This window comes from Ambystoma mexicanum, chromosome 2p (assembly GCF_040938575.1).
Source record: "Ambystoma mexicanum isolate Mex_15411 chromosome 2p, UKY_AmexF1_1, whole genome shotgun sequence".
NCBI classification, from domain to species: domain Eukaryota; kingdom Metazoa; phylum Chordata; class Amphibia; order Caudata; family Ambystomatidae; genus Ambystoma; species Ambystoma mexicanum.
In genome coordinates, this window is record NC_090923.1 from 68,277,235 (window position 1) to 68,290,878 (window position 13,644).

The window sequence follows — 13,644 nt, forward strand, 5'->3', positions numbered from 1 at the left end:
GGATATGTACTTTTATATATGAAGGATAGCAATTTGATGCATTTACATTTGATGGTTTTCTTCGATGCATTTTTTTTCATTGAAAAACCCATAAACCATTCCAGCCTAGCTGTAAGTCACCCAGCAGGGTGGCTGTCCTTGCCGGACAGCCAGCTAGCCAATCACCTAAGGGTGCATTCCTGTCTCCTAGGAGATTAAACACAGGGAGTTTCAGGCACCGCCCTCACTTCCTGCCCCCACCTGACACCCTGGAGCCAGAGGCGGTCTTCACTCGTGAATCCCGCCAAAGACAAAATGAACAAAGGGACCAAACCTGGTTTGGCGCGCAAAGTAAATCTCAAGAAGGGCCTTTCAACACAGAAATGGAGAAAAAAGACTGGGCCCATTTTGATGAAAATGGAACCCAAGTGTGCTTTACTGGCCCTGCGAACGTAGCCTGCGGTAAAGACGCGCCACAGTAGTAAAAAGTAAACCACTGCCACCAGCCATTAATCGATGAAAGGGTAACTTAAAATAGTTACATGAGAAGTTAGGCAAAGGGGATACTAAGTAACCCCTCCAGCACCCTATTGTAAGATAGTGTGTGCTGGGTCTAAAAAGTTACAATTGTAAAAGTCAATTTCACACAGTAGTTATCCAAGAGAAAGGTATTTAAACCTTTGGGGAAATCTGAAAGACTTCCCTGTAGCACCACACTGAAGGTGCTGTGTGCTACAATGTAAAAAGATGCCTATGGAGTTTGTCAGACCCCAAAAACCAAAAGAAACGCAGAGTTAAATTCACATTAAAATACATGAGATAGTGGGAAAAAAGGGTCTCACTCTCTGCAGGTAAAAATGAAAAAGTCCTAGAGCCCAGCAAAAGAGCTGGGGATCTCTAAGGTAGAGAGGAATTGGCACATTTCTGAGAATTCTCCCTAACAACTGATGGATGCGTTGTCCAGCTAACATTGGAATCTGCAGGCACTCTCCCAGGCTAGGTGGCAACAATGGAGACAGTCTTTCTCATTACCTTGAGCACTGTGAACAGAACAGGGTCCCAGACCTGGGGACACCCGCTCCAGCTAATCCAGACGCTCAAGCCCGGGGGAGGGGGGCTTGGTGTGGAGTGCGTGTAATATTGCAAGGGCCAATGGTCATCATGTGACCCTGCAACAAAGTAATAGATCATTTTTGGGGAAGTCTCCGGCTGACCCACCTGACATGTAAAGATCAATGGCATAATTCACATAGGAGATCTCTATAGGTACTATCACCTGGGCTACCCAATAGGGATGGCCGTTAGGTTTTTGGGATGGGTTGGTGATTGTGACATCACTAAGGGATACAAGCAAGTGACACAGGTTCAGGCGCTGTGATCGCCTGAGATTTTTGTTTCCTGTATGATCCCTGTCTTTTGGAGAATAAAGACGGCTTATTTGCTCCATGGTTGAGTTCTCCATTATTGCCAGGGGAAGCGTTCCGATGGGCCCTTGATACTCTGCTGACCTGTGGTATCATTGATCAGAACACGCCCCTACCCCCCCGCCCTCGGGTATACTAATACACTGTGTTTATTTTCATTTGATTGGAGAACTCTTACTGCATAACCTAATTTCTTCTTGCTTATCAACATTCGGTGTCAGGCTTTTTCTTTTGTCCTGCACGAAACCTGGGTACTGCCATCTTGCAGTGTTCGCCGAGCGAACAGTGCTGCTTGTTGATTTTTAAAGAAGAAAAGAAGAAAAATCAACAACCAAGGCTTAATATGATAGAAAGACTGTGAGGTATGAGCACCCCAGGGAGTTAGGTGGTAGTATTTGATTAGCTAAACTCTTATTTCCTGATAAATTACTGAGTTTCAACCAAGCCACAGATCTCCCTGGGGCCTATATAGTTGCGGCCGCTCCAGACATCATTTCCTATTGACCGCCTACCCACTCCCCAACCTATTCGTGGCATAGCCCTGACAATGGCGGAGGCAGCTTTTGTTTTCCGATGGGGCGGGTAAAAGGGCACCAGCGGGAGGCTGGGGGCGCACTGGGCACCATGGGGGAGCCAGAGGGTGGCCACCCCTCCAGCCCCCCCATACGCCCATGGCTCCTTCTTCCAGCCTGAGGGCCAGCCTCTTCCTATCCATTGATAGGCTGGCTACCCCACGGCTACGCCAATCTCCCCTCCCACTATTAGTATCCCCGGGCGTAGTACACACATCATCTCACGGCTTCCTATGGCAATGATGACTATGAGGATTAACTGAAGATTGATAAGAACACAGCCTATCTCGGGGGCTACATATAGCCCTCCCCATTGGGCTACATCGGGTCGGAATGGCCTGTGCCCTCAATAACACCCTTGCGCCGCTTAGGCTGTCGGGCCATTTCGATGTGGTTGAGCGTGCCGCTGTGTCCTTTCACCTGCAGAAATGTTATGGTTCCAGTAGGAATGGGTGAGTCTTATGAAAGAGAGACTTGTAATCCAGGATCTTGCCCGCATCCTTGGTATTGATTGCACGGACATGGCGTGAGAACCCGGGTGGCCTGATGTCTCCCTGTTGCCATAGCACGAGCCCAGACCTGCATGCTGGGCATTGTAGTCTTGGTTTGCTTTAAATAAACCAAATGACTTGACTAATAAATAGTTGTAACAGAAAAGCCTAGGTCTGCAGACTTTCGTAGCAGTAACATGCAGCCTTGGTCGAGCTACGGTTGGGCACATACATGTGCAAGCCTGTAAACCAGGTGGAGTGCTATCGTGCCATGATGCATTTTTCTTTTACATTTAGACTTAAGCAACATAAACTGTCTTTTGATGTGGCTTGATGCTCCATTGGGCTGTAATGGGAGCGGTGCTGTGCTGTGTGTACCTTGATGTCACATTTATTTATTTATTTAATTTATTTCTACCGCGCTAGCAGGCGCGCCCAGAGGCATAGTAGTGCACCACATAGACAGACATGCAAAAGACAACATATCTTTAAGCCTTGTATTTTGTTTTATCTATGTATGATGTGGGTCTGTTATTTGTATGGTTTGTCTTGTAATTAGTTATTTATAACGCTTAATACCCAGCGGTGCAGACCCGGGGATCAAACCTGTGTTGCACTGCGTCATCTTGCTTCCAAGGCAAGTGCATTGCCCCTGAGCTATCCTCCCTCCTTGTGGTCAATAACATCTGCTCCCTGATACTGTGAATGCAGTGATAAGCTGCACCTTACACATAAATTGTACTACTATCCGGAGCGTCTACAAAAGCGAGGCTCTGCCCATTACAGAAGCCATTGGCCTCTCAATTCAGTTTTGAAGCAAATGGTTGGGGAAGAGGTCCTTTGGCTACTACTGAGGGCACCTGCCCACCACGAGCCAACCACACGCCACCTTATTCATTTTACCCAACCAGCACTTAACACCCGATGTCTGCACTTACCCTTGCACTTGCCACCAGCTGGCCGTACTTTTACTTATTGTTATTTATTCTATTTATCCCATGTACTGCACTTTCCCCTCCCCTTTCCCCTCCTGCACTTTCCCCCTTCCCATGCACTTGCGCGATCTGAATGACCTGGCCTAGTAGGATCGCTATCTTTCTTCCCTCTGTTTCCCCTCCCGTGCCTCGATGCTTCTTGAAACACTTGGGTATAGGCGCGTTATAAATGCCATATCATGTCATCTCATATCATATCAATGGTATTGTAAAGTGATGCCTGTGAATTCACTGTGCGCCCACTGTGTTGTGAGCATGTTCCACCGTGCATGATCGCTGACTGTGGCGGCTTCTTTCGCAGGTGGCCATCAAATCTATTGGGAAAGACAAGATCACGGATGAGCTGGACAAGGTGCACCTGCAACGCGAGATTGAAATCACAGCGCTGCTCAAGCACGAGCACATCGTCAAGGTGTATGAAGGTAAGGGAGGTTGCCATGGAGATGATCTTCTTCCTCCATTTTGCAGGCACTGGTTTGTTCGTCCTTGCATTGCAATCGCCATGTTTTCACCACCACCCCATTTTTGACCCCATATTTTCTATATAGGTTCTACACCGGTATCTGTTTGCTCACTCACTTGATTGGGAGGGATGATGTAATCACATTAGCAATAATGGTGTCATTTATCCTTTAAATAAAATGGCATGTGGAATTTTCATGATACTATGTTTTAAAATTGGTTACATGATTTGTGGTTTTAGTTATTTATTCATGCCCCTTGTCTATTTTATGTTGTTTTGTATTTTGTACCGCCCAACTGTATTTGCATTACCACCCACCCGTCTGGCAGTATTACTGCCAGATCATGGGTTGAGCGGTAAATGTAAATGTAATTCCCCATTCCCCATTGGACCCAATGGGGAATTTTTCAGCGCAATAAGCGCCGGTGGTATTACCGCGTGATAATTACTTCATGAATCTGCATTTTCCTGGCATGTTTACCCCCTAGCTGAGAGCTGGGGGGTAAACCTGCCATACTCATGTTTGGGCGGACCCTTTAAATGCAGCAGTAATAGCGTTACTGCCGCATTTAAGTGCTACCGCCCAACTCGTGATGAGGCCCTGTATCTGTTTACATTGTACAGCGCTGGCCTAGTTTGCGCTTTAGAATGTCGCAGAGATGGGTCTAAAAGGCAGGCCTCTGCAGACATGATCTTCACCCATCGTACACACAGACTCCTAATACGTCACTCAAGGGGGAATCTCCCTCCGATATCCATGCACGTGGATCTCACAAGAACCTTCTCTGTGTCCGAATCCATTCCCTGCCACCTTTATCATTGCCCTGCCCAAGGCACCCTAGAGCAACGATTACACCAGCCAGGCATCCCTGGAGGACTAGCCGGCCATATGCGTCGCGTTCACAGTAATACCAAAGTCAAAAGTGACAAAGCCAGACACATTCTTAAGAGGCGCACAGGAATCGGGGACGTCATTTCACCAAAATGCTAGGGTAGCGGAAGTGACATCACAGGAAGTAATGTAATTTGACCCCAATCTGAAGTGACATCCCAGAAAGCCATGGAGCATGACTTTTGACCCCTTGACAAAACAGGAATTGGCATCACATAGCATTGTTTTTAAGTATATCACTGTAAAGAGATATACATTTTATAAAAGAATGGATCACCATATGTATCGTTAATATCAGCGCATATAGGCTCATTTACCAAATTCCTGTGAATGCAAGCAAACGTCCAAGGCTAAACGATAATGATGTGTTATTATAGACAGAAAGATAGCTAGTATACTAGACCACACTGACCCAACAGAAAGCGAAAGATAGCTAGCACAGTAGACCTGAGAGAGAGAAAAAAAATGATTAAAAAAAATAAATATATATATATATATATATATATATACACACTAGACCACACTGACGGAGATTCACTTTCTCTCCCCTGCTACTTTAAATTGGGGCCAGCTCCAAGAAATTTCATCTGGGTGGACCAGGGTTGTAATGGGCGGGGGGGGCACATTCCATTGGGTGTGGGTCTAGGAGTACCCTAAACAAAGTGCTGGCATTGATCCAGATTTCCCAAATTCGTGATCCACCAAATAATATTTCCCAGATCTGCAAAAATATATTTGCACCCCTCTATAAAAAAAACAGTACCTAGCAAAAGAGAAGCGGGAAAATAGTTTTGCAAAATCAGTCTACCTATCTTCCCTTCCCATCTGCTCTCCCCTTTCTGTTATATCTGATCCTCCTTCATCTTTCACTGTCCAGTGACCTTCCTTCAGCTGCCCTAACCTCCCCTCTCACCAATCCACACCAGCACCCAGCATGCCTTTCCTGGCCTGGCTTGGGAGAATTGAGGGTGATGCCTCCTCTTCCTCCTATGAGAGGGCTGAGCAGTGAGGCCCCCAGTCATTGCAACATCTCAGATGGTGGCCGCCCAACAATACTTTCCTGAGCACTGTGGCTACTCCCAGCATGCCCTGGAAGAGATGCTTGTGCTCCCTCCATCTTGTTGTGAAAGATAGACCCTCCTCAGAATACTAAAGCAAGGAATAGGATGTTTCCTACAAAATTACCTTTTTTTTCAAACTGTTTAATTTCAAGAACAGAACAGAACATACCATGTCCAATCAATACAGGTAGTCTTGTGGATCTTAACAATATTTCGAGCACAACAACATATCCTCCAATAACATACACATGTATATACAATCCTCCCTTCACCCACCCATTCCACATCCCCCTCCTTTCCAACTGAACCCCTACAGAAGTCCCATTCTGAATGTCTCCGATCAATGGTTCATGTCCAAAAGACATTTTAAACACAAAATGTAATTTATTGTTGCATTTTTGCAGCACATTTCAATTGAGTTCAGAGTGCAAGGGAGTGCTAGGGCTATAAGGGCTGCATCAGGAGGCAGATGGTGCTGGTTGAGGGGTTTGCGGCCTCCTGGTATCGCTCCTGCTGGGGCGTGCCATGTACATCATGGTCTGGCACATACTATTTACATACTGGTTATAATATGCAATTGTCCGTGGTGACTCTGTTTGATGTGTTTACTTTGATTTGCTATTGTCTGACCCAGTTTTGTTCAATAAATGTGTCCCAGATATTTTCAAAGGGTGTGTGTGTGTGTGTGTGTGTGTGTGTGTGTGTGTGTGTTTGTGTGTGTGTGTGTGTGTCCGTGTGTGTCCGTGTGTGTCCGTCTCCTAATGCCGGTGCTACACATCTATTAAACCATGAGTGAGGCTTTTTGGAATAGCTTATAATGTGAACTGAATCACTTCTAGGGGCACCTAATTTTAACAGGTAGTTAAGGCATAGTGAAATAAAAAAATATGCCAAGGATAACACACTTTGGTCAATTGGTAAACCCATAATTTAGGCCTAGCCTGAAATTTAGATACTCGACCACACATCTTCCAAGCTCATGTTTGTACGCATGTGTTGAAGTTTTGTTTTGAATACCTAAAATAATACTGAATGTTATACAGATTACTTTAAAAATGCAAGTCACATGATAAATGTATCTGTCAATATATTCATCGTTGTAGAAATATGTTGATGAAAAGATTAAGAGGAGCATTTTGTTTTTGTTTTGAATCCTAAATTGCAAAGAGCAGAATTCTCCTGTGTGCACTTTTTTGCAAAAGGGACCATTCATTAATTTTATTTGTTTCCACCAAGTATTGGAAAAGTAAAGAGTAAAACATAGGTAAAACTTGCCTTTGCTCCGTACTTTACCACTGTGTCTGGAGAAGTGTAAATCACTTCCACAATTAACGATTGTGAGAGCCATCCACAATGTATACCTTTGGACACAGTCCACTTTTACAAGGTGTAAATCTCAAGCAGATCCCATAGGAACCCATTGGTTTTCCGCCAACGTAAAAATACATGCTGGTGGAATACCAATCCAATTTGATAGGGGGAGCTTGTTAAATCCAATCTGCTCTCCAACTTCGCCTGCCAAATCATACAAAATCCTGCAGCTCATAAAAAGTGGAGCTAAATGCATTTGGCGCCACTTCTTCCACTCCGCTTGACCTGAAAAATTATCCCCTATGACTGTAGCTTTGTTTTCCCCATCCTGAATAGAAGCCTACAAGCTCCAGCATAGCAAGGTTGTTTCACACAGCTTGTTCTGTATCCCCTTAATTACTAATCACCCAACAATCACACATAAATAGCTTCTTAGAACCCTATATAATCTTCTTTTAAAGTTCAACAGCAATGATCACTGCCTTTTTACCTTTTCTAATCTCTAATCACTTCCTGTTGTAAATAATCTGCCTGTGAGCCACGTTTAAAAGATGCAATCTCACTGGTAGGGCCTGTTCAGCCATGGCTGTTTGTATTTGAGTGGAGAGACTAGAGCAGGGGTGTGGGGGGAGCATTGGTCCCTTGTCCAATTGTTAAAATCACCTCTGATTGCACTCTTTAGAACATATTTAAAATCTACTTTTTAGTTATAAAAGATGTACACCTTTTATTCTTTGTCCGTAACATTAAAGAAAGCGCTCGTCTTTTTTGTTATTTTACGGTTGTTCATGTTTCATTTCCGGCACTGCCTAAACACCCAGCACCCAGGATTTACATCATGCTTTCCAAACAAATCCCACAACACATATGACATATTCTGTTTGCATGCAAACTTTGTAAAGTTACTCAAACAGAATGAGGTTATCAAGTCAGTACTTATCAGTTTGAATCATGAAACGTTCTGGCAGAGTAGACTAGGCTTCCAAACAAAGATGCATTCTATTTAGGTCAGAGCCCCACTGGTAAGCATGCATGAGAAGATCTGAAACTGGTCCATACTCGCCATCCTAGCCTTATCATTTTCAGGTAGGGCCTTGTTGGACCAGCTCAGTGAGGTGCAGCTTGATTCCCCAAGTGTAGCAAGCAAGGCACCCACATCTGGGCATGTACACTTTCACTTAGGGAGACAAACTCAAGGCAACATGCATTAGCTTAGCCAACAGCTTGGGCTTTTGATTAGACATGGATAGGCATTTGCCAGGCACTGCCATAAGGGAACCACCTGGCCATAAAATGGGAAAAGCTGGAAAATGGTGTCAGTAAATGGGCATATGATAGCATGGCAAATGTCTGCTAATACCTATATGCATGCCAAAACTGCTGGCTTTGTGATTACTTGTTTTCGACAGGACTTCAGAGCAAGTCGGAGGCATTGACAAATATATTGCTTATAAAATCAACTGGCTGAAGACGCACATTAAGAAAATTCTATTACACCAGGAGCTCATTTACAGAGGCAACTAAGTAATTAAACACTCAAAAGAATGCTTAGATATAACACTGGTAGGCCCTATACAGCAAAACATGTGTTACTTTGTGATAGAGCTTGCCCAGAGAGTTCTGGAAAGGTTAGGTTTTGGTGTTCAGGCATTAACATAGCCACGGCTAGTCATTAGGTGGGTAAATGACCAGACACACCCATAGGATGTGTGTTTCTCCTCACAGTTCATTGCCATGCTATCTGTGTTCCACATAATGCGTTCTGGTTGTACCTAATAAGTAAAACATCTCAATCAATTAGAGCCGCCGTCATTGCTCTGGCCAGCCTTCTATACCATTGTTTGCATCTCAGTATTGGCCCTGTCGCTAATGTCAAAAGCCCTTCCAAAACTGCTAGACCACAGGGCCAACACATGCATGTGGTTGCTTGTGTTCCAGTCCAGATGGACCAAAGCCTAGCAATTGAGATTCAACTGCACCTTTTGGTGGCAGCACCAAAAGTCATTTGCTAATGGCTTGTCCCCATCTCTAATCGCATAGACATACTACAGAATTAAGGCATGGAATGTTACGAAGAGCACCGGTAGTGGTAACGTTTAATTCAAAGCATTGCATCTATCACATTTTGATTTTAGTACATTCTCCCCTCCAGAATTACATTTTTGATACTGCCGACAATTTTAGGTTTGAGAAAATAGTTGTAGGCAGCCTACTTGAATAAGTGTGCTTCCTCACTTAGAGGTGTGAATGGCCCTCCATCTCCCTGGCCATTTGTACTTTCATGGCTGTGGGGCATAAATCATTGTCTAGGGCAAGAAAACAGAACGTGGCCATGCCTCATGCAATTCAGCCTCTCAGAATGATGTCTCTGAGGTTGCTGCTGAATGTCTAGTGACATCCTCCCCCCACTCCCTCAGTTACCAGTGGTGTAGAACACCACTGACACCACTGGCATGGCCTCCTTTCTAGGAGGGGCCAGAGGTTGGCTCTAGTGGGGCCTGGCTCCCCTGTCCTCCCTGCTGCAGCCGGGCCTGCTTTAAATAATCAAATGATAGTTGCACATTGCATTGTTTTCATTACAATTAACAATCTGCACCTTTTCTTTTTCTTCATGCAGTCCTAGTCTGAGATCATCCATAAGGCGTTTGGGGAACTGCTTCTTTGCCTTTCAGAGTGTTGCTACAGACACGTTGCACCGAGGAAATAGCTCCGCCAATCACTGTTTGCTCAAGATACCCAGTAATGGTCTGGGCACTAATGAAAGCAGAGTGCAAATACCTTCTTGCACACGAGCCTGTTTTGGTTGGGTCTTGGCAGTGATAACATTGTTGAGACATCCGCCCGCAGCATGTAGGTGCATTAGCTTTGCAGGCCCTGCTCCAGCCAATAAGAGCATTGGGACAGTGCACATCTACATTTCAAAGCGCCCTGAGGCCTACGGGTTTGAGCGAATAGATAGATGAAGCGTCTCCTTTGTTCTTCATCTGCTTTCATATGCTGCTATTTGCATCACAGAGTGACGTGGGCACGGGTTACCCAGGAAATGCCTGCGCCATGTGCATTGCTAATGCCACCCGCATTAACGAAACGCCCAGTGTGCGATTAACTGGTGGAGGAGGTTGGTACAAGTGACTCCACATGAAGCTTGGCATCAGCAGCAGAGGCGTGTCCAGGGGTGGCACGTGCTTACCCTGGAAACTGATTGGCCACCCCATTATCCTAAACTATGATCCTTCTGTGTGTGCACCCGGACTTCATGCCACCCCTGCATAAGTCAGTGCCCCACTTGGGCCACAGTGCTTACCAATTGCAGCGTTGCATTATTCCGCCATGTTTAACCCATTGAAAGCCAGGGAACCGTAGCGACGATGGACTCGCCCAATGGCAGGCGGCCAATGCACAGACCAGGATCTCTGCGCGCGCCCTCTGCAAACATCCTGCTGACGCCTGGCAGGAAAAAAGACTTGGGTGCTTGCCAGTGCCTAAGGAGATCTTGGAGCCAGGCGTGTTGGCAAGCGGACCCCCGAGACACGTGCAGCAGGGAAAACAAAGCTGCGCACCAACTTTGTGAGCAAAGTGGAGGCAGTTGGCGGAAGAGGGAAGTAATATCAAATCAAATATGCCTCTTAGTGGCACATGTATGGTTTTACCACCAACATATAGGCTTAAATTGGCTCAAACCTACACTCCCATGCTATACTGCAGATGATAACACCTCACTGCACAGCCGGATGGGGTGTAGCACATGTATGACACACACACACACATACACACGCGCACAGGCGCGCAACCCAAGCCCCCAAATCCCCCCCCAACCCCTCCCCCAAGCCTGCTCTCCATGCCATCGGACACTGAACCCCACTTCCAACCTGATATACAAGGGAGTCCAGAACTCATCAGCCAAACACCCTGATGACCGGCGACCTGCATGCCTGCTCTCTATGCCCTCAATCACAGATGCTGTACATGTATTTCACATATCACATGCACAAGATGTATGTCCGTGGATCACAACGCAGTGCTCTCGGTTGCAACTAACGCTTTCATTTTATAAAGGTCATGGGATATAGTCCAAGAGATAATTTAAAACCCAAGATGTAGTCAATCCTTCCTGATGTAATCTTCTTAGCCAATGGGTGTATCACCAATTTAACATCACACGATTTTCATTATAAAAATGGTACTAAACCGGTGTGGGTGCTTCATTTTTATTGATCTGTATCCAGGCATGGCACAACTACGCGGTCAGGATCCTAGCACACCGGATAAACACCCTTGTGACTATGGACACCACTGCCCTCCTTGGCATCTCATGTGATGGAACGTAAAGACTGGGCCAGCAGCTCGAGCAGCAAGATGGCGTGACATCTCTTTATGCCGCGTTCCAAGCACATCAGCTGCCTTGAACCAGTGATGTGACCACATGGGGGCACGGGCTACCTCCGGAATCAGATTGGCCAACTCAGGGAGAGGGAGGGAGGGAGGGAGAGGGAGGGAGGGAGGGAGAGAGAGAGGGAGGGGGAGGGAAAGAGGGAGGGAGGGAGGGAGGGAGGGAGAGGGAGAGAGAGAGGGAGAGAGGGAGAGGGAGAGAGAGGGAGGGAGGGAGGGAGGGAGAGAGAGAGAGAGAGAGAGAGAGAGAGAGGGAGGAAGGGAGAGGGAGGGAGGGAGGGAGGGAGGGAGAGGGAGAGAGGGAGGGAGAGAGGGAGAATACTTTATGCCACCCCTACATAAATCGGTGCTCCACTTGGGCCACCACAGTCTGGACACGCCACTACCCTGAAGCAATTGCATAGCTCTGACAAGCATGCGGTTAGGCGTATTTCATGTGATGACCAAAAGCATCTTTAGCGAACACCCCGGCTTTCACACACACAAGTGGAAAACAGCAACCATGCAAACACCAAGAGGTGTATTTGTGCAGTGGTGTTGGCAGCTTGTCTGAAAGAAGCGATGCTGCTGCACACTTCAGGCACCTTTTTCCAGATGGAACTACCCAATGTCTGCATGCCAACACAACGACCAGGACCTTCTTGCACACCCAATGCCCACACTAAGTTTGCAGTGATATTTTAGGAGATTGTGGAGCCAAAATCTTCTGTAATAAAATGTAAATCATGCTTGAACCACAGGAAAAAAAGATCTCTCTCAAAACAGACCAAGAGGTATCCTCAATGGCAGATAAAACAACATTAAATGTCTGGAAACACGCAAACCACAAACATAAGGCCATGGGACCATACCAACCATATCTTCTATAGTTCATCAATGCACACAGGTTGTCCCGCAATGACCTTCTGGGCTGGGACCAAGCCTGATTTGTATATGGTCTTTCCCTTTATGTAATGGCTTGGCAGGTGAAGAACGATGGTCTGGATAGTTGCCCAGAGCTATGAAAGAGGTTATGATTAATTGAAAGCCATCCAACCATCACCTTTCTGTTTTTCTGAAGTCGCCCTCAGTGGGACGGGTTTGGCCCTTATGTGGGTCCCGAGCTTACAATCCCTAGGGACCCAACCTACATACACCTCACTAAAGCTGCTCAATGACCTTGAAACATGTTGTTGGTGGCTGGTGTATTCATGCAGAAGGGATGTGACTGCGCAGTTCGGTCTGGACCTCCACTTTTGGGGTGAGGCTAAACAGGATTTGCATATGGTCTTCCCCTTCCTGTAATGGCTTGGCAGGCTGTAAAATGATGACCGGAAGGGCTGCTCAGAACAACCCAAGACGTATGATTCATTTATAACCCTACAACATTCCCTTGTTTGTTTTGCTGTTCTACAAGAACACCAGTAAGTAAGTGTAGCTTAAATTGAGTAGGATATGATATAAGTCATTTGTAACGCGCCTGTACACATGTGTTTCTCGGCGTGACAAGACAAGCAAGGGTACAGAGGGAGGATAAGAAACGATCTTGCTAGGCCTTGTCATTTAGATCGTGCAAGTGTGGTATGCAAAGTGCAGGAGAGGGAACAGGGGTAGTGCAAGCGGGGGGAAGGCGAAGTGCAATCAGGGCAGCATTGTTCTGAGTAAGTGCAGCCAGGACAGCATAGCTCTGGGTAAGTGCAGGGAGGCGTGGGACTGTAGAGGATACAGTTACAGCTCCTAGTGTGCAACCGGCCCGGAGGCAGTGCGGGGGAGACGGCCAAGAAGTGCTGGGTACCCACCGAGACTTTGAGGGTAGCCAGGTGACCAGTCGACGCAGCAGGACAGGAAAGTCAGCAGGGGAGGGAGGGAGAGAATGCAAAGGTGAAAAGGAAGGTTTTGAGCTGCTTCCGAAACTTCAGGTGGCCGGCTCAAGTTTGAGAGGGGCATGGAGACCATTCCACAGGGAGGCACCTGCAGAGGAAAGAGATCTGCCCCCCTACACTCTGCCTGGAGAAGCATCTGAACCTCAGAGTTGGAGGCCGCAGACGGAGGGCTCGAGAAGGAAGGTATCTAGGAAGAGAGTGTTAA

At 46.4% G+C, this 13,644-nt stretch overlaps 1 protein-coding gene across 1 annotated transcript in view; it reads left to right on the forward strand.

Moving 5' to 3' along the window:
- The window catches only part of LOC138566212 (NUAK family SNF1-like kinase 1), a 235,144-nt gene that overhangs the window by 112,187 nt on the left and 109,313 nt on the right, over positions 1-13,644 (forward strand). Inside the window, exon 2 of the mRNA XM_069643269.1 lies at positions 3,763-3,883. Within this exon, the coding sequence (XP_069499370.1) occupies positions 3,763-3,883 (121 nt within the window). The remainder of the gene's footprint in view (positions 1-3,762; positions 3,884-13,644) is intronic.